The 22,286-nt window shown below is 48.3% G+C and overlaps 1 protein-coding gene across 1 annotated transcript; it reads right to left on the reverse strand.

The window, feature by feature from the left end:
* Nucleotides 1-755: 755 nt before the first annotated feature.
* On the reverse strand, nucleotides 756-2,438 carry LOC125939791 (putative nuclease HARBI1). The gene is made up of 3 exons (XM_049655230.1): nucleotides 1,844-2,438; nucleotides 1,078-1,213; nucleotides 756-1,012 (listed from the first exon to the last, which is right to left on the reverse strand). The coding sequence occupies exons 1-3, from the start codon at nucleotides 2,405-2,407 to the stop codon at nucleotides 756-758; spliced, it is 957 nt and encodes a 318-aa protein (XP_049511187.1). The 5' UTR covers nucleotides 2,408-2,438.
* Nucleotides 2,439-22,286: the final 19,848 nt, after the last annotated feature.

Here is a 22,286-nt window from a genome sequence, read left to right on the forward strand (position 1 = left end):
AGCTAAGGATACGAATGTCATAGTGAGTCACGTTCTCCAGCCCTTTCTAGTGGGTCGATCCCTCCTGCGCTCTCCTCAAGAAACACCGCTCGTGCTGAGAGCTCGGGCCTTGAACTAACGGTCGGTCCAAAAGGCTGGTGCCTAATAATCGCCTTTACAACTGTAGCATCGTATTTATAATGTTTGACGATGAAAGAAGCATTTTGTTATGTGCATATTGCACACAACGCTAGCTTGGGAGCAGCAGCAAATGCAGTTCTTCACAGATAAAGGGGCATAACGCATGACCTTACGACTGCTTCACGAGTACTACTGTTAATAAGTGGCAGCCTTGGAGACTCTTGCACAGTGAAGAGGGTACAAATGTTTCAAAGTCCGCGGCTGTGGCATTCTGTTTAAAGGATTCTTTGTATAATTTTACTTCGTTTGTGTTTAAATTATCATAATCTGTCGGATCTGTGGATTAGGAACACTGGCCATCCGTATGGAGGTGCACTTGATGTGTATACAAATTCTTTAATATATTTTCCACTGTACAAACACTGCCATGGGATAGCCTAGGGGCACTGCAATTTGTATCAATAAATATGTATTATGAAAACTCACTGTTCCAGTGTTCATCAGAAAAGGTTGACAACGGCGCTGCGCTGCTGCCTTCCTCTGAGGAACACGTCGAGCGGTGCCAGTACCTGGCTGTCTCCAGGCTCCTCTGGCTCCTCAGCTGGTGGCACTTCCCCATTATAATCGTCCAATGATCAGTCGCCCGCGTCCAAGGCAATGTTATGGAGAGCAACGCATGCGTAAATGATTCGCGCTGCTCTATCGGGGCTGTATAGCAGTGTCCGAAAGTGCTGCAAGCAGTGGAACTTGCTTTTCAACACCCCGATACATCTCTCCACAACAGTGCGCATGGATGCGTGCTCCCGGTTGTAGCAGCCTTCGGAGGTGGTGCCGGCATGACTGCCAGGTACAGGTACAAGCAGCCACGGCTCGAGGGGATATCCCGAGTCTCCTGTGACAGAAAAATGACAGCTGAGTGCTCTGCCCTAGTTAGGGGTACGCATTACGAATACTTACCAAGCAGATACTCGCCAGGCTGCAGTTGTGCGGCTAGGCGTGCGCGCAGTAGATTGTGCTGCCACACCCAAGACTCGCGGCACGAACCAGGGAACCGGGGATCAACAACAAGAATGCGAAGTTCTGCGTTGCACACCTGCAATGGGGACCAATATAAAATAGCACTGCAGATATGCTCGAAATCCCTTTTTGCCATTCATATGCAGAAAACAATACATGCATGTACGCTGGTACAAGCCGCTACACTGTTTTAGTCATAGGCGTGGAGAGGGTTCTGTAATAGGGGGGGGGAGGCAATGCGCCCCCCCCCCTCGTGTGCACGCCTATGGTTTGCACTAATTGATCGCTAAATAAAAACTTGAGGCACAATATTGCGCAACAACACCCATGCACGCCAAAGCCAGCAGGTGCAATGGGTGCAAATACTTCCGTGTTCAAAATGCTTCCATCGTATCTTCCTGTATCGATTTCTGCTACGACTGCTGCCCATTTTCCTTAATACCTCCAAAATTCACAACTCCATTGTGTATGCACGCCAGAACGAAAACACAATTTTGGAACAGCAAACGGCTCATGCACGCGAACACATGGCACTCATCATTACCGCTGACATCTCGGACTTCAACGAGCTCGTACACAGCTCCCCGCGTATCCTCTTTTAACTGTTACATTACTAGTTATGCAAGCTTGGACATTAAACTGAACAATTAAAGGGCGAGTAAAATTGGCACCTACAGTTTGAAGTAAACCTTCCAACGGTACTTACGACCGTGACGTTTAGGGCGTAATAACCCTTCCTCGACATGAAGCTCGCCGTGTCGGCCGGGCTGAGTCCCTCTGGCTTCATAATGGCGATCAGCGTGCCGTCGACGCACGCTAGCACGCCTGGAATGGCACCGCGTCGCGCAAACGCCGCCTTTGCCTCATCCTTGGCAGCCGGTGTCAATGAAAAGTCCACCAACGTTTTCCGGGCAGACACGGAAATGATGGCCTCCGTCACCTCGTGGATGGTGTTGCTCACGGCCGACTGCGCCATGCCTATTTGCTCCTCGCGACCAACGCTCCTCTGGAAGCTTCCGGTGCCGAAGAATCGCAGCGCGCACAACACCTTCCTTTCTGTGGAAAGGCCACTGGCTCGCTGGCATCCAATGATGGGGTCAAGCTCGTCGCACAAGGTACGCACTGTTCGTTTGGAAAGACGAAAATACTGCCGGAACTCTTCCTCCGTCAGCTCTTCAAATGCATCATCTACCTCGGGTCGTCGTCTCTGCGCGACTGCAGCAGCCACACAGGCGACACGAAAACACACGGCAGAGAAAGGAAACGCCATTTTCTCCAACTGTTGGGACTGCCGATTTGGATTGAACCGGATACAAAAGAGGATAACTGTCCCAATCGCCTACGTTTTAATCCAATCCAAGTCGTCTGGTAGCCGTTCTAATCCGTTCTATCGAAACGGACGGACTCGGCAACCGTTCCGTTGCGTTCGTCCGTTAGCAGACGACACGGAATGATTGACAGCAGCAAGACGTCACGGTTCACGTCACAATTGACGTCATGTCGTTCGTGACGATTCAAATTGACCAATCGTGTGCGGCTCGATGGAACGGAACGCCTCCGTTCCATTTTAGAACGCTTGCAAGATCGCGCCCTTGGGCGCCGGATGATAAGCGGTGCGCAAACGCAACAGCCCCTCCCCACGGAAGAGCACCAAGGGGGTAAAGAAGGCTTGACACGCACTGGTTTTTGCGAAAGGTTCGTCGAAGACTTCGATGTAACGGCACTTTCGGAGATTTTCACCAGTTCAGCCGGCTGCACGCTTGATGGGCAGGTCCGAGGTGCACAGAAACGCCAAAGTACTTGGCGACCGATGTTCAAGGATCCGGCGAAGTGACGTCTGACCGTCCGAGGACAGATGACTCGGTGCTTGGTTTTCAAGTCGAAGGATGCGTCCTTTTTCAGCGAGTCTGCAAGGGGGCTAGCAACCTGCGAGAAACACTTGATATTGTGTTGGTAGTAGCCTACCATCCCTAAGAAAGTACGGAGCTCAGTTTTCGTTTTCGGCTGAGGGAATTCCTTGATTGGCAGAACCTTTAAATCAAGTAGACTTTGATGTCCTTGACTTAATCTGTGACCTAGGTAGCCGACTTCTGAGCGACCTAACTTGCACTTCTGGGCTTTTAAAGTTAGGCCAGCCTCGCCAAGGAGACTTGGAACCTCCTGCAAATGGTTCACGTGCTCCGGCCAAGTGTTTGAAAATACTGCGATGTCGTCGAGATAGGGTGGTGCGAATGCCTCCGCTCCAGCTAGCACTTGATCCATGAGTCTCGAAAAGGCGAAGGGGGCATTTTTAAGACCGAAGGGAAAAACCAAAGGCCGGAAGGTGCCGAAAGGCGTCACGAAGGCAGCCAATTCACTCGCTCGCTCTGTTAGCGGCACTTGCCAGTACCCCCGCACTAAATCGAGCTTAGAGATACACTTGGCTTTGCTCACCTTTTCAATGCAGCCTTCTATGTGCGGTAAGGGATACACTTTGGTAACAGTTATAGAGTTAAGCTTACGGTAATCGATACACGGTTGCTGTTCTTTACCGTTAGTTTCTACAATGATCATTGCGGACATGAAGCTTCCTTCACCTCGTTCGGCCACTTTAAGCCATAGCATCTGATCAACTCTCTCCCACATCAATTTTTCATGACGCGGTGAACATCTGTAAGCTTTACATCGCCTGTTGTGCAACGTTGGGTTGTTCGCTTCTCGTGTAAGCTCAATATCATGAGTCGTCAGAGTGGTCCGACCGGGTACCTTTGAGAACACGTGTCTGTGCTCAGCTATCAAATTTGTTAAATCGTCAAGCTGGCTTTCACTTAGAGCAGCACTGTCTGCTGTCAAATTAAGGATTTCATCCACAGAAAAACAAGTCATGTCACGGGGAATGTCAGGAAGGTCAGCTTCTACTTCTTCGGGTTGATTTAACACCAAGTTCACAACCGGCACACGTTCTACATAGGGCTTCACGAGGTTGCTGTGCTAGATACCTATTTCTTTCCTACGACCTGCCAATTTAACAACGTAAGTTGTGTCTAAAAGTTTGTGTTGTATCGTACCGGGGCCTTCCCAGTGTACCTCCAACTTGTTAGCTTTAGAAGTACGCAACATGAGCACCTTTTGCCCTTCGTGAAACTGGCGCACACTGCTGCTTTGTCGTAGCGTTTTTTTTTTTTTTTTTTTTTTGCTTTTGTCTGAGCTTCAAGCATATTAGCTTCCACTAAAGCCTGCGTGTCGTACAGGCGCTGCAGTAGGTTGCAAACGTACTCGACCACAGTCGGGTCGCTACCCTTCTCTTCCCAGTTTTCACGAACTAGCCTAAGCGGGGAGCGCAGCGCCCTCCCGTACAGGAGCTCCGCTGGGCTAAAACCTGTCGATTCATGTGCCACCGAACGTAAGGCAAAGAGCGTAGCTGGTAACGCCCCGGCGTCCCATTCTTTTTTTTTCTCATAGCACAAAGCTCGCAATACCCGCTTCATTACAGAATGAACCCTCTCTACACTGTTGCTTTGCGGATGTTGAATAGAGCTGTAGTATATCTTGATACCGCACCTGTTAAGAAAGGTGGTTGTTAACTCGCTTGTGAAGACACTGCTGAGATCCGACTGTATTTCACTCAGAAAACCCACGCGGGAAAAGATCAAAAGGAGGGCGTCTACTATTTCTGCCGATGTAAGACAGCGCAGCGGCATTGCCTCAGGAAATTTAATTGCAGGGCACACCATCGTCAAAATATATTTATATCCCGACTTCGTCACTGGCAAGGGCCCCACAATGTCAACTACGGCTCGACGAAACAGCTCAGTAATAATAGGAACTGCAGTGATAGGGGCCTTTTGTTTCTCGTGTGGTCCCCAGTTCGCTGACAAACGTCACAACTACGAACAAACTCCTCCACATCTTTAAAACAGCCTGGCCAATAATACTCGCTTAGCAGCCTCGCTTTTGTCTTGGTTATTCCGAGATGACCAGACCAGGCTGCCCGATGGGAAAGTTCCAGCATGTTCTCGCGGTACTTTAGAGGGACCACGATTTGGTGAGCGCTTGCGCCTTTCTTGCCCTCAAACTCGCGGTAAAAAACGCCATTTCTTTCATAGAATGAGCCACTGCCTGCACCTTGCTTTCCGACGCTTTGACGGCATTTTGTCAAGGTTAAATCTGTTTTCTGTTCTTCGATCAACGTGGCTTTGTCGACGGAAGATAACGCCTGAATATCGCAACTCGTGGGTGGAATGAAACACGGTGCCTGTTCGCCTTCCTCGTGGGCGGATTCATGCGTGTTTGAGCTTGCCTCATCGCCATTATCCGATTGACACCGTTTTTGATCCTCGGCACTGACAACGCGTGAGGACGGCTCTTGGTGAGCGGCAGTTTCTTTCGCCATCGACCTCGTGACAACCATTACAGGGTTCATATCAAGTGTGACGCCTGCATTCAGCAATTCTTTTGGCGTTCTGTTTGATAGCAAATATGGACACTGAGGCATTACGCTATCCGAGACAGCTGCTTCGGTTTTAATTTCACCGAACGCCCCTTTCAATGTTACGTTTGCTACTCTGGTAAGCACAGGGTGCCCTCTTCCAAGGCTTGCCTTAAGCACACATAATCGCCCGTGAAGTCACCAGAATTTACTAGGGAAGAGTGCACCACGTCATACGTTGCACCTCTGTCGCGCAAGACCTTACATTTTCGGCCATTAACTTCCATGTCATGTAGGTAAGGTTGCAGCAAATCTTCGCCCTGCCCCATAACGAACTGTATCGGCGATACCTTTGGAACGCGACACCCCACAGCTACGTGTCCTGGTTTCTGGCATTTCAAGCACACGATAGGCTTCTGCGCCTCAAAAGATTGGTTTAACTGTGAATCCAAAGATTCCTGCTTTGTGGTATTGTTATCTTTCTTCTCAGATTTTTCTAAATTCCTTCTGCTCTGCTGTAGAGCCTCGTGCGCCTCGCATGTTTCTTTCTGCGTCAAAACAACGGTGTTTTGCGCAGTAGTCATCTGCATACTCTGCCTTGCGGGCCGTCCTCACATCATTATTCATCAACCTTCGGTTTGCAGATGACATTGTCCTATTCAGCAACAATGGAGACGAATTACAACAAATGATTGAGGACCTTAATCGAGAAAGTGTAAGAATTGGGTTGAAGATGAATATGCAGAAGACAAAGATAATGTTCAATAGCCTGGCAAGGGAACAAGAATTCAGGATCGCCAGTCAGCCTCTAGAGTCTGTAAAGGAGTACGTTTATCTAGGTCAAATACTCACAGGGGACCCTGATAACGAGAAAGAAATTTACAGAAGAATAAAATTGGGTTGGAGTGCATACGGCAGGCATTACCAAATCCTGACTGGGAGCTTACCACTGTCGTTGAAAAGAAAAGTGTACAATCATTGCATTCTACCGGTGCTAACATATGGGGAAGAAACTTGGAGGTTAACAAAGAAGCTCGAGAACAAGTTAAGGACCGCACAAAGAGGGATGGAACGAAAAATCTTAGGACTAACGTTAAGAGACAGGAAGAGAGCGGTGTGGATCAGAGAACAAACGGGGATAGCCGATATTCTAGTTGACATTAAGCGGAAGAAATGGAGCTGGGCAGGCCATGTAATGCGTAGGATGGATAACCGGTGGACCATTAGGGTTACAGAATGGATACCAAGAGAAGGGAAGTGCAGTCGAGGTCGGCAGAAAACCAGATGGGATGATGAAGTTAGGAAATTTGCAGGCGCAAGTTGGAATACGCTAGCGCAAGACAGGGGTAATTGGAGATCGCAGGGAGAGGCCTTCGTTCTGCAATGGACATAAAATATAGGCTGATGATGATGATGATGATTTCATGCTGCGTCCATATTTTACGGCTTCCTCAATTTTTCCCACGTTATAATTTCGAATATCCCTTACTTTCTTCTTGTTGATCAGTTTTGACAGTTCAGCGAATTCTATCTGATCTCTTGAGTTGGACACTTTCATGTTTTGTCGTTTCTTTATTAGGTCCTTTGTTTCTTGGGAGAGCTTCCCTACAGGTTGCTTTGGTGCCTTACCTCCCACTTCAATTGCTGCTTCTGAGATCAACCTAGTTACGGTTTCATTCATTAGCTCTATGTTATCTTCATCTTCCTGTTCTAAAGCTGCATATTTGTTTGCGAGCACCAGCCTGAATTGGTCTGCTTTCACCCTTACTGCGTCTAGGTTGGCCTGTTTCCTCTTGACTAATATCACTCTTTCGCTCTTCAAATTGAGAGAAATCCTAGACCTCACTAACGTATGGTCACTTCACTTTACCTTACCTAACACTTCTACATTCTGCACTATGCTTGGATCGGCAGAGAGTATGAAATCTATTTCATTCCTTGTTTCTCCATTAGGGCTTTTCCAGGTCCACTTCCTGTTGGTGCGCTTCCTGAAGAATGTATTCATTATTCGGAGCTTATTCCTTTCCGCGAATTCCACCAACATCTCTCCTCTTGCATTCCCAAAATCGATGCCGTAGTTTCCAATTGCTTGCTCGCCAACCTGCTTTTTGCCCACTTTTGCATTGAAGTCGCCCATGACTACAGCATACTGAGTTTGCACCTTTCTCATTGCTAATTTCACATCTTCATAAAACTGTTCTTTCTCTTCATCATCGTGACTGGAAATTGGGGCGTAGGCTTGTACTACCTTCATTTTGTACCTCCTATTCAGCTTTATTATGACGACTGCTACCCTCTCACTAATGCTGTAAAACTCATCAATGTTGCCCGCTATGTTGTTATGGACTAGAAATCCTACCCCGGATTCTCTCTTATCTGGAAGACCTCTGTAGCAGAGGACGTGGCCGTTAGTCAGCATTGTGTAAGCTTCACCAGTTCTTCTAACCTCACTAAGGCCAATAATATCCCAGGCAATGCCTGATAATTCCTCAAATAGTCCTGCTAAGCTAGCCTCACTCGAGAGGGTGCGCGTGTTGAACGTTGCCAGGTTCAGTTTCCATTGGCGGCCTGTCCGGACCCAGAGATTCTTAGCACCCTCTGCCACGTCGCAGGTCTGACCGCCGCCTTAGTCAGGTGCTCCGCAGCCACTGGGGACTGAGGGCCATGGGTTAATTGTCAGAGTCATCAGGGAGGTAGTGGCCGCATACTGCACCAGGGAGGCCAATTCCTGTTCTGGTGAGGGAGTGACTTTGATGAAGCTTAGTGGGCCTGCCTAGTTTGGTTGCACCTGAACTAGTATAGCCCCATTAGCTCTTGGCAATATGTATTTTTTTCTTTGCTGGTGTCAGGCAACACTCCATGCCTGAAAATGTAGTGGAATCGAGCAGGATTCGAACCTACGACCTTCACATTTGAGGTCGGGTGTTCTACCTCTACTCCACGCCACTACGCAGCATTAATTGCTGGAACACGCAGCATTAATTGGCGACGGTCAATACAAGTATATTCACACACTTCCCACCAGGCCAACAGTCACCACACAGTAGCTTTATGAGTGGCGTCACGACACGCACCATCCGAGACCTCGTAGTCGCTGCACCACAGCACACCAGACACTTCATCATTCACTGCGGGACTAATGACCTGAACCATGACACAGGTGATAGTACAATTGAGGCCATGAAAACGCTCATAAACAACTTACACATCAACAGACCTAACCCAAAAATAACCTTGACCACAGTACTTCCGAGGTTCGCAAGCAAGCACAGGCCACTTATTCAACAATCAGAGACACTCCTAGCTAATGCACTAGGGACATGTAAGCTCAATAATTTTCTTCTGGGCATTGGACACCAACACGAAAACGTCGATGTCATCCACCACGCTGCAATAAGTACACCAGGACCCAAACATTCTGCTCGCCCGGGACGGACTGCACCCCAATTTTTATGGCATCAAGGTAATCGCTAACAGCAACAAGTTCAGGCTCAGGAACTCATTTAAACAGACTCAGCCAACAACAGCAGTAAAGCATCCGTCCCAATTAGCTACAACACAGAAACACACGCCTGAAATCGTCAACACCAGCTTCTACGCACCCACCGACGAAGCTAGAACCCAAGAAGCATCTACACAAACAGTGGATACGAAACCTACACCACCTGAACAACACCCGCTCATACGGAAGCCCACAGCCACCCACCAAGCCTTCACGCAAACAGCTACATACACTAGTAAGTAGACAGATGCAAAGACAGACACCGGTGCAGGCCTCGACAAACCTACAGTAAAAAGACACCATCTAAAGATGTTTCGCCCTGGAGGTCTCGCCGAGCCAAACAGAAACGACTACCATGCACTACAGATAGCACACAAAAATAATCTCGCTCTTTCCTCCAATCGCGCAAACTCGCCGCCAAACAGACGAATTACCGATTCCACCTAAATACGTACGCTATCTCCACAAAACACAGGAAAATCCCAAAAGGCCTTAGACTTAAGGTTAGATGTGCCCTTGGCTCTTTACCCTCCAGGCTATTATTGAAGTGGAATGCTGTCCAAAAAACGCGTCGCTCTCTTTATTTCATATTCTTGAAGAACACTGCCGCAAACAACTTGCGATTAGTAATTACTCATCAGCTCGACAGCATAAATTTATCTGAACCGGAAAAAAAGAGAACTTGAACAATTTGTCGAAACTAGGGAGAAAAACCTACTTGATAAATACCAACACAAAGGTATCGGAGTCGCAGATCGACCTAAGAAAACTGCTATGGCCCCTACAGCACATAGCTCCACCGATAGTGCTACGAGCGAGCATCCAGAGCACTGCAGCAACGTAGTAGATATATCACAGAGTTTAAATCCCGATGAAATTGATCTCCTCAAACGTGGGCTAACGTTTTGTTCCACGAACAACGCAGTAAATAAGTATGAACTCCACAAAATTAAAACAGAGTTTTCAAAACGCATGCGCATCAAGGAATTCTTTTTCGATAGGCCCGATGTAGGAAAACATGATAAAGACTCTCTGAGACACCCTAGCAGTACACCGGAAGACGAACAGTGCCCATACCTTGATCTATACATAAAACTAATCTCAAAGAAAATTCTTGAGTCAACGCCGCATTGCCGCAAGCGCAAAAATTGCCGCAAGAGCAGAAATCCCAGGCAGGCCTATAGTGTCAAATAACTACACACATACCTAGTCACTATTCAAATTCCTAAATCACCATCTGTCAAACATTCCAACCACCCTACCACCTTTTCTTCAAGATACGCGCCACTTCCTTCGAATTATCGACTGGATGAACGCTAACCAAATCCTCTCGCACCGGCTATTCTAGTAACTTCAGACGTTTCTGCTCTTTACACTAACATATCCATGAGGGAAGGATTTTAGCCGTGTCAAAGTCCCTCGAAGTCAATCCTCAAGCGCACGCTCCTGAAGTTTACCTGTCACTTCTCGAGTTAGTTCTCACGCTCAACTATTTCGAATTCTATTGTATTCTCTACCTACAAACTTTCGGCACAAGCATGGGAACTGATGTAGGAAAGAACAACCGCACTCGCGTCGGATGGCCGCATTAGATACCACGCTGTTGCCGCATTACGATCGTCTTCAACGGTTTCGTCATCGTGCTGCTCCAGACACACACACATAAGCTCATTACCCGCACACAACTACTCATTTTACACAAATACGTTAGTCCATTTCGTATCGCTTTTCGGAACCCTAAACAATGCTAAAAGGTCACGTACCTGAAAAAGTATTCACGTAGCACCAATTCTCACAGTACGTTGGATCTGTTAAAATTTTTTTCTCTATCGTAATTATAGCCCGCAGAGAAATTACTGCATGACAGCCCGTCACTAGCAGTGTAATGAGAAATTTCTTTACGCAAATTTATGTTTATGGACCCAAAATCTCCGCCAGTCTCTGAGTCAAGGAACACGGATTAGTGTACGAACAGAAAGTTTACGAATTAAAGGCCTCAATGTCATAACTATGGATGTCTGGCAGCTTTAGAAGTTCGGCGTCGTAATTTCAAAATGTTGTAAAGTACACTTTTCCTATGTAGGAATGCGGCGTAAGTAGACCGACATGAAGAGAGACTCGATGACCACGAGAAGGCGCATGTGAAACGGTGGTGTTGATGAGAAGCGCTTCCCGTGGGCAGCGCGTGCGAAGGGACACACCTGTAGCGCTGCACTGCCGATCCGGGCAGCATTGCGTGTGTAGCGTGCGTTGGAAAATGTGGCCCGACTATTACGAACTGAATGAACAAGCGTGGTGTGAGCGCGCACAAACACGAAGAGATCACACTGAATGACAGCAGACAACGACTGTCAAAACGCTGGCAGCAAGCATACGCCGCAACGGGCGAAGGTACGTGCGGTCTATCGCTTCAACGGAAACTGAGCGGCGAATGCACTTAAAGGTCAGAGCCGTGTGGAGATAAGAGACGGTGCGAGCGAGCGACGAGCGCGGTTGTTGGCAGAGAAGTGCGCCCCCCCCCCCCCCTTGCTCCCTCCGGCGCTGGCTTCCTGCTTCCTTGCTTGCGCGTGGGAGATTGAGTGCGTTCCACGGGGAAGGCAGGAGATGGAATTTCAAGACGATGAGCAAAACGAGAACTAGGTGAAAGCAGGAGTCGGCGTTTCGACAAGTTTACTTGCCTTTTTCAAGGCGAGCATATGCCACCCTGAAAAACAAAAGTCCTGTTGGCGAAACGTTGGCTCCTGGTCTTACTTTGTTCTCGTTTTCCTAATCGACTATTTGCTTATAGATTGATATCCACCGCATTTTACTTTTGCGAATGGCTTCCTGCGTGAAGTATACTTGTTCATGCATGCACTGTCGCTAGCCATTGAGAATGAAAGGCATGGCGTAAAAAGTCGCCTTTAGTAGGCGTGCCGGGGCTTGTTACATTGCTTGAAGCGCGTTGGTGAGATCTGCAAAATTGGAAGCGCCTTTATGTTTATAGAACTACGACAACTGCAAGAATGATGAGCAGCGTAAATGACATCACCATGGCACAGCGACGTTCTTCTTCTTTCTCAGGTTTTACGTGCGAAAACCAGTTCTGATTTTGAGGCACGCCGTAGTGGAGAGCTCCGGATTAATTTTAACCATCTGTGGTTCTTTAACGTGCACTATAACGCAAGCACACAGGCGTTTTTGCATTTCGCCTCCATCGAAATGCGGCCGCCGCGGCCGGGATTCGGTCCCGCGATCTCGTGCTCAGCTGCGCAACGCAGCTTAGCGATGTATGAATATTTGAGCACTGCGATGTATTCGAATATTCGGAGAGAAGAGTTTCCTTTTTATTGAAACGGGAAATGCCGCAAGCAGGGGAAATTAGAGAATTTTCTTTAAAAGTGTGGCGATAGGTCACACGAAGCATTATAATTTCACAATTGCACGCAAATAAATTTTATGCGTCACTATATTTTGACATTTAAACCTTTTGCTTCTTTCAGCATCACACTGAGGATTAAAGCAGGCATTAACTTTATAGAGAAGACAATTCGCTCCACCGGTGATACGGCTTGCTTGTAGAAAGTGTACCAAATCGGATTCGCATTTGGTCATGCAAACACCAACAATGGGGTCATTATGGACTACAGGTTGAGGCACATAGCGCTGGACGCACTCCACATAGAACCCATACCAGAAAACTTTATGGAGTTCACAATCGTAAGTTACAGGAAGATGCACTGCTATAATGTATAGACCATGCATGCATGTTCCATCACAAAGGCTGTGCTTTTTTAAATGATACAATACGTAGTTACCTAACAATGGAAGTTTCATCTTATAGCCAAAGCTATTACAACAGGTCTTCGTTTCGAATAGTGTAAAAAAAAAACTGTAGCTCCAATCCACGCTGTGAAGGTGGTTGGACAGCGAAGGTGTAAACGACACCAACGATCACCCAATGTGACGTTACTTCAATTCGCACGCGTGGCTCTACAAAGAGCAAAACGAGATACAAGTGAAATATACTTAACCACACCCTTTATTACTTCGCAACGACATTATATTCAAGCTGTTCTTCTGGCGTCTTTACTTTTCGTGGCCTACCCATGGTAGCCTGGAATGAACTGAATGAGTTGCTAGGCCGTGGTAACGTCACTACATGGTTTCTATGCTATTGGATACTTTCCACTCGTAGTAGCTTACGCAACCGCAATCGTTACCGGGAAACACACGCAGAAGGAACGTGCTTCACATCATTCGCAGACGTCATTAGCATACATTATACGGTATGCACTTCACACGAGGGTTTTGAATGATGCCAACCCCTTTCGAAGCAGCTACAAACTTAATCGTTACACGCGCCTTCATCCATCATGTGGTTTTGATGCTCAGTTTTGTGATTTTTCTTTTGAAAACGAGCGCTGAGCTGTATGCTGTATGCCTGATTTCAAAGGAGGTGTGCTGTTTGTATTCAATGTTTAGCCTTGCGTTTTTTGCTTACGCCAACGACACGAAAATTTCCTTGGCTGCTAGGTATACAGCTTCGCTGTAAAAACTGTGGAGGCATCTTAGCAACTGTTAGAATGTGCAAATCCGAGAGCATTAACTGTCTTTGAGCGTGTCGCTGAGTTATGTCGCTGAGTTTAGTGTTGTGGCGAAATGGTGATTAGTTTAGTGCTGCTGCGTTGAACGTGCGTCCTGATTGAAGTCTCCTACGACAAGTATGGACGTGCCGCATCGTAGAGCCCGAAGGCAGATTCCTGTACACGAACGCTGCCGCGTCCGTTTGAGACAGATTTGGTGCCACGTATAGTCACACAACCACGAGTCCCGTTTCGACGGACCGCACAGCACACATTTTTCCGTCTGCACTGATGCAGTATCCGAGCTGGACGGGTAGTAGTTGAATTCCTGGTTTGGCAGATATGGCGACGCCAGCGGCAACGTTGTCGGGTCGCTGAGAGGCGCCCACAAGCGAGTATCCTGTGATCCGTCTCTTGTCCTCTTGTCATACGGCGTCATCCGTGTCTCCGTGATACAATGTGCGTCACGTCGTCCATGTGTTTCGGTAGAGAACGCACGTTGAGGCATACGACAAGGCATGCTGCCCGATCCCACCATGCGCTTGCACTGCGCCGTGCGCCACCTAGTGAATCGCCTGGCGGGCAGAGTCGACCCACGTGCACAGCCTCGAAGATATTCATGACTGTGGTATGTTGCAACGGTGACGCAGTGCTTAGCACTATCGCATATGGAGCGGTATCACTGGCGTTGGGGCAGAGGATCGAATCCTGCCGAAGCCCCTTGAATGTCTTCTACAAATAAGCGGAAGCGAAAAGGTGGCGCTGATGATGAGTTTTTGGCATGCGCTTTGAAACGAGGTGGGGAAAAATAGTCAACAATCCTGCGTGAGGCAAACAGGTGTGCTGTACATGCTTTCCATCACAGACTTTTTGTAGCCATAGGTTATTCTTATCGCTCTTCGTAAAAGCTCATCTGTCTACCTTGTAACGCTACCTATGGCTGTAATGGATCCCGCCGTATCAATCTCCTCCCTGCTTTTCTTCCACCAATATTCTGAACGTTTCTTGCTTATCTCGACTACTGAGCAGTTGATGCTTCCTTCAACGGTAAATACAAGTGCTTGTGGACGGCGTACGTTACCTACAGATCTCACTGGGTGGATACCTTCGCATTCCATTAGGATGTGCAGGGTGTTATGCTGATTTTTGCTGCTTCAGACACATGCCTCATCTTGTTGCAAATATTTAGTTGCAAATATTTACTCCGCTATGTTTTGGCCCTTAGGCAACCAGCTCAAGCCTAAAATAGCAAGGCACCGCCCATTGTGCTATTGCACTGATTTTCCCTTCTTATTTCTTGCTTTGCATTCGTGTAAATATCCATGGTTTCCTTTTTCTTTCCATTTGTTGCATCCAATTTACTCTCTCTGTTTCACTCACTTTCTTATTGATGACTCTTGGTTGTTTATTTACATTTTTAAAGAGCCTGTTTTCCGTTGCCAACTTTCCTGACCCATTGCTTCATTCTTTATTCACGCTTTTCAGGTAAAGATGTTTGAACACTTCATACACCCACTTATTGTAATCCATGCTCCGCAGTCTTTCTTCAAAACATTTTTTGTTCTGCGCTTCTTTAACTTCCAAAGTGACCTAACCAATGCCAACATCCACTGCCTCATGGGTGGTTTTACCGGGGCCTCGAAAAGCCAACTGGCCTACCGATCTTTGGTTCACGTTCAGCCCGGACAAAATAGTCGACCTTTGCTGAATTGTTACCACGTAACTAGTCGTCTCTTCATTAAAAATCATAGTTCTGGATTTCTCTCTCAGTGTAATAATTAAGGATATATTTGTCGCGGCGTTGCCACACACAATCCCAAGTGTATGTAAATGTCGTGAATTTTCCACTAGTGGCACAATGTCATCCGCATACATCAGTCGAGGGTCATTCTATTGCACCCTTTGCTCATACGAGTGTAAGATAAATCGAAATTAACGGTTTCCCAGTCGTATTTCTACGCCCTTAACATACAGCGTGAACAACAATGGAGACAAAGGACTTTCTTACTTCAGTCCTCTGCCAATGTCCAGCACTTCATTGCCTTTCCGGACTTCCCATCCAACGTTTTCTCTTGAGGATGGAAAACTGGGCGAGTTGGTATGCGTTGATGATGTAGTTTGCGCTACGCTTACAATTCGACGAAGGGTGTGAAGATACACATAAAACATCTGCTGACTCAACAGACTTTTTTTTAAACATGAAAGAAAGCAATCTGTAAATCATACAACACATGACGACCCCGCCAGAACGTTTCTTTGTTCTGGACACATTATCGAGTGTGAAACGCACAAGATAGGGGGCGCTGGTGTGATGAGGACACATATTTTGGAACAACCTATTGGTCATTTCGATGCTGGCTGTTGCGACTAGCTGAAAGGGCAGTCATTGAAGGTTCACACATGCGCTTAAGGTATTCCAGCCGACACAGCAGCTTTTTTGGAAATCACCTTTAGTGTGTGAAAAACGAACCCACAGTTCGTTTCCACATACAAGTAGTTCAGACTTTGCACGCAATTTATAAGGCGTTCTCGGTAGCGAAAATAAATACCTCTAACCTCGGATGTGAAGAAATGTGTATCAAGTCTATTTGCTCCAGGCATTACTTAGTAATGGCATTTCTCATAGGTTGTTGTAAAACTCCGCTGTTCTATAGAAACATACAAATATCAAGCTTCCGCCCATGATGTGGCTATGGTTCTTGATGGTCCTATTTCTTACGGTGGGGGGAAGTTTATGGCTTCCCGCAACTGTAGATTCATGCTACTGTCCGTTGGATAATAATATACCATTTCACCAACTCAGACCAAAATAAAAAAATGACCGTTCAGTATGATAATGCTGACAAGGATCCGTGTTGTGCAAAATACATTATTTAATTGGCTTATCATACTGCAGTGGCAATGACTGTCAGATGAACGCACTTACGTTTGCATAAAACTTTCAACTAATGGTTTCTTCTCTTCCATTGCAGGTTACCGGAGAGTTGACACTTACTAAATGAAATGGGAATTAAATGTTAACACTTATTTATTGTGTTTTAAAGTATTAAACACTAATCAACGACCAAACTTCAGTTTCTACATTCGATTGACGTAAACATGAAATTCCTCCTATATCGCGAGCACACGTACTGCCGAATAGAATTTTCATAAATTTTATCAACAAATGATTTCGTCATTGTTTCGGCGTGATAAAGCATACTTTCAAAAGCTGCCAGAACTGGCCGCATAATGCGCTGAAATGTTACGTGCGCCGCAGTAGGAAGCAATCGCACTCTAACGTATTGAAAGGTAACGTACTCTAAAGGTATTGAAAACTGTCAGTGGCTATGGTGTTGGGCTGCTGAGCACGAGGTCGCGGGATCGAATCCCGGCCACGGCGGCCGCATTTCGATGGGGGCGAAATGCGAAAACACCCGTGTACTTAGATTTAGGTGCACGTTAAAGAACCCCAGGTGGTCTAAATTTCCGGAGTCTCCCACTACGGCGTGCCTCATAATCAGAACTGGTTTTGGCACGTAAAACCCCATAGTTTAATTTTTAAATTTTTATTGAAAACTGTTTCTATACGTTTTCTGCAATCAGCCCCCCGCGATTGGCCAAAAGCTTTTCGGGCTATCCTCTCTTCGCCTGTCCGTCAAGCCCCATCACTAAATGAGCGAGAACTCCCCATTCCGATTACGCGCTTTTTTTGCCATTAGCGCAACGCTATTTGTCAAAATTAGATCGGGCTACGCACACTACGCTTAACTCCCACGTAGCGTCAAAAAAACATGATATTCCATGAGGTCTAATTGACGTGTACGCATTAAAGATGCATTGACCCTTCTTAGATGCTGCTGACGTGTACGCATTAAAGATGCTGCTGGCCCTTCTTAGACGAAGGTGAAATAGCGGAAGCTTCCACCACCGAGGGGGCAGAAGTAGCTGCTGCCGGCACACTGTGTGTTCGGTTCGGACAGCTGCTGCAGGCCGGCGCGGCGCAGCCCCCACGCGCGCCGTATCGGCATAAGAGAGTTTCACAAAAGAAAATCGCTTGCTTGCTTCATTAAATGAAATGTTCACTTTCACTTTTAGAATGATAATCTGCTTCTCTCTCTCCCACGTAGGGCAAAAGCGCGAGTACGTAGTATGATCTCTATTACAGTTTGAACAATGCCGGTTAGATGTGCAATTTTCAGCTGCGTGTTCATTAGCACCACATTTTGCGCGGGACATTCGGTCATGACAGCGCTGGGAGCTATGACCAAACTTCTGGCACTTGAAGCACCTGCGAGGATTAGGAATGTATTGTCTGACACGTATCTTTATGTAGCCTGCTTGGATATATTCTGGGAGTATACTGGAGCCAAAGGTAAGGACTAAGTGCTTTGTCGGCATTTCCTGGTCACTGCACCTTTTCTCGATTCGCTGCACTTGGGCAACATTTTCATCTTTCCATCCGCCAAGGAGTTCATTTTCGGTTAGATTCAAGATGTTATTGTCAGATACCACACCACGAACTGTGTTCAAGTAGCGGTGTGCAGTTTCGGTTATAGGAGTACTGCCAAAGGAAAAGAGGGTGTTGAGTTTGTCTACTGGTTCTTGTGCTGAACTTCTAGGAGAAAGTCTCCACTGGCCATTTTCGTGGCTTTGTAACCTGGTCCGATTGTGTCCATAAGACACGTCGACACAAGCAAAGGTGAGACTAACCTTGCTATTATTTCTGGGCATTCAGTGTGGATAATATGAAACCGTGGAAATTTGTCAATGTTCTTTGTGGAAAACTGAAAGGTTCATCGGTGCACACATGGTCTGGGAGTGCGGGTCGAGATACCCCAAGTTCAGCAAGGAGGAGTGGGACTCGTTTTTGCGCAGCCCCGCTCTAGACAAGCAAATCCTGGCTGTCCAGCGTGCCCGCGACCGGGCCGGTGGGCTAGACCTGCCGCTCCCTACGTGGGACTAGCCGGGTGCGCGACGAGTTTGCGTCCTCGCCGGACCTCAAATAAAAGTTACTTCACTCACTCATGGGTGCGCCCTCTTTTAGAAAGAGGACGATCAGGGAGGCGTGGAAACGATGTAGAAGCCATGGAAGGTTATTTGATTTCGGTAGCGACGCCAGCCGCCCACCACCGAGCACAACAAGGGGAAGCTACGAGACCCGAAGGAATCGCACACGCCAGCTGTACGTATCTACTATAACCCAATATAGCATACCCAAGGTTGGATACCATACACCAAGTTAACCCTTGCTGCCTGGGAAATTGGAAGTAAAAAGAAGTGAAGAGAAGACAGCCAAGATTTAAAAGGCGATGGAAAGTCGAAGCTTGGAGAGAGGAGAAGGACAGGAAAAGGCAACTACCGATTTCCCCCGGATGGGTCAGTCTGGGGGTGCCGTCTACGTGAAGTGGAGGCCAAAGAAGTATGTCGCCTCTGCCGAGGGGCCATAAAGGTCCAAACTCCCGGCATCGGCTCAACCCCCAGGATCCCCTGGTCCCCGGACACGGCTCAACCGCCCAAATTTACGCGCGGGAGGGTCCAACCCTCGTGTGCTCCAGTCCGTGGTGTCGCAACTAGAGCACTGCACGGGCCGATTTTTTCATCCCGGGCCCGGCCCGGGCCCGTTTTTACATTGGCCTGGCCGCCCGAGCCCGACCAAAATTTCATGGCGACACCCGGGCCCGGCCCGGGCCCAAAAATAATCTACGTTACCCGCCCGGCCCGGCCCGCCATCCCTTTGCATTAGGCTCCAAACCCGGCCTGAGCCCGGCTCGAAACCAGCCCGAACCCGGCCCGAGACCGGAAAAGATCACCCAGCGGCATTTAAAAAAATAAAATGAAGAAAATGGAAGGAGTTTATTCTTAAGGCATAAATACATGTCATATGCAATTATTAACACCATTTGAGCGGTCTGAACGCAAATACCAGCGCGCGAAGTAGCACGAATGACCCTGCCGAGCAGCATCGCCAGCAGTTTCGAACGGCCCGAACTTGATGCGGCCCAATCCACTTCTATCGCAGCGCCGCCACAGTATTTTTCCACGTCGGCGCCTCACCGCAAAGCATGCGCCGCCCCAACCGCTCATCCCACTCAACCGTATTCTAGTACACTATAGCCGAAGCGCAGCCACGACCGGTCGCGAGCGCAGCGCATGGATGGAGTAACTGGAGAAAGAAAGCTTCTCGTTCCTCCATGGTGCCGCGTAATACGCTGCTGCTAGGCGGCCGGTTGAGAACATGCGTGCAATCATGGATGGACGCAATGCCATATTTCAGCCGCGTGACGAATTATCTTACCAGGCATCGTTTTCCCAATTCGCCTTTGAAGAATCAGCAAATCGCGAACCCGCTTGCACCGCGCTGAAAGCATTAATTGCATTGGTTTAGGTAACGAATACAAGGGAATCCTTTGGTTTAAGGCGATTTCGGTCTTTCTGGATTCTTTACATTCTGTTCAAACAGCGCAAAATGCGACTGAAGAAGAAAAGGGAAGTACGCAGGAGTAGCGCTGTTAGCTTCCAGCTGCGCCAGGGCCAAGAGGTTTTTCCGAGTCGAGACCCGCGAGGATAACTCGCTGCACGTTACATGCACACTACCAGAAAGTCCGAGCCCACGTCAAAATACCCGAGCCCGGCCCGGGCCCGGGTGAAAAAGCACATTCCGTGCCCGAGCCCGGCCCGAGCCCGTGAAAAAACTCCAGGCGGTCGGCCCACGGGCCGGGTCCGGCCCGGGCTTTCGGGTAAGCCCGAGCCCGTGCAGTGCTCTGTCGCAACACACCAACTTATAGTTTTCTCAGCTCGGCAGTTCGTGCTCCTTTTTTACGCAAACGAGCCATTTCCTGCACGCACAATCGCGAATGTGGTCACCATTGCCTCGCGCTCTCTTTGAATCTCATAGCACATTTTCTAGCCATGGCTAGTGCCACTGCTCTAAAGTTCCTGCAGGCTAACATGGACCACACTCTCGACGCGACCAAACTCTCGTGGATGACATGACACGCGAGGGCTTCGCCTTCGCAATTGTGTCAGATCCTTATACACGGGATGACAAAATACCGAATGTGCCACATTCCATAACCGTCTTCCACGCCCCGATTGCCTCGCGCGTGATGTTGCTGGCCCGGGCACCCAGATTTGATTTATTTCTGTTATATATATCGCAACACGTTGTGGCTCTTGACTGTGACAGCGCCGGGCAGGCCTTTGCCGTTGTCGCGACGTACGGCCCGCCGCACCCGCCGCTTGACCCGATTCTTGAGGAGCTGAGCCAGTGCTTCTCGCGTTACTCGTCCAGTAACTTCATCTTGGCCGGCGACTTTAACGCGAAGCATGTGCTTTGGGACCTTCTCCGAGTGATCCCCGCGGAGTTCAGCTCTCTCAGTGTGCGTGTGCTAACAATGTGCGGTCGATGTCGGACGCCGACACGTTATCCGACTATCGGCACCTAGTTTTGAGTCCCTCCAGCGCTCCGCGTGGTTTGATCGCGTCATTCATTGCGACTTTTCATCGGGCCTCTCGCTTCATATGGTCTTAAACAATTTCTGTTACATGTACAACGCCCTACACAGAAACAATTTGCGTGCGTTAAAGCCGCGTGGCCCCCGGGAAAACGGCTGGTGGACGCCGGATCTGGCCATCGAGGGTGCGTGCTATGCGGCGGCGGCTACATACCGAACACGCGTGATCCTAACCTTCGCGACGTGTTCAGGCATCAGTATGCCCGCGCCTCCGCGTGCTATAAATGCAACATCAGACGTGCAAAGGAGCCGTTTGACAGAACTGTGACAAGTGATAGTGTTGTGCTGCAATAGCTGTCGCGCCACCGGCTACTAGCGCCACCTACTGCTGCGAGCAGATGGCAGAGTGGAGAGCAGGGCTGGGGAGTTTGGGAGATGAAGCAATAAATCACTGGTATTCGTGCTCACTGGGAGCCTGGGTCTCGGCTAAATGTCTTCTGTCTACATGTGGCAAACTTATTCTGTCTACATGTGACTTCATCTATCTACATGTAACAAACTGGCGACGAGGATGCATCGAACTACAGGAACAACCATGCCTACCTTCGGTAGCATCGAAGCGTTCGAGGGGGAAGGCGACGCCTGGCCTGCTTACGTGGAGCGCGTCCAAGAGTTCTTCGAAGCCAACGACGTCGTGCCATCAAAGAAAAGGTAAATATTTTGAGCTGTTGCGGGCCTTGTACCTATGCACTACTTCGCAACCTTGTAAAGCCGGAAACGCCCCAAGATAAAACGCTCGACGAGATACTGGCCGTACTTGGCAGGCACTACGCCCCCACCCTATCCGTCGTAGTGCAACGCTTGTGCTTCAATTCGAGGGTGCGTTCCGAAGGAGAAGCAGTCAGCGACTTTGTTGCGGCTCTCAAGTGTTTGTCTGAACACTGCAATTATGGAACCGAACTCAACAACATGCTGAGAGACCGAATAGTATGTGGCATAAACAACGCAGCGGTTCAGACGCGGCTAGTCGAGCGTTCCGACCTCACATTCGAGCACGCAGTGAAAACTGCCCTCGCGAAGGAAGCCGCTAAAAAGGATGCCGGTGAACTGTGTCAGGCAACTGCAAGTAGTTTACCGGGTTTGCCTACTCACCGGGTATCGTCAGCGGCCAACAGCATGGCGTGTTACCGCTGCGGCGACAGATGTCACTCAGCGTCGCAATGCAGACACAGCAAGTC

The sequence above is a fragment of the Dermacentor silvarum genome, chromosome 9, assembly GCF_013339745.2.
Source record: "Dermacentor silvarum isolate Dsil-2018 chromosome 9, BIME_Dsil_1.4, whole genome shotgun sequence".
Lineage (NCBI taxonomy): Eukaryota > Metazoa > Arthropoda > Arachnida > Ixodida > Ixodidae > Dermacentor > Dermacentor silvarum.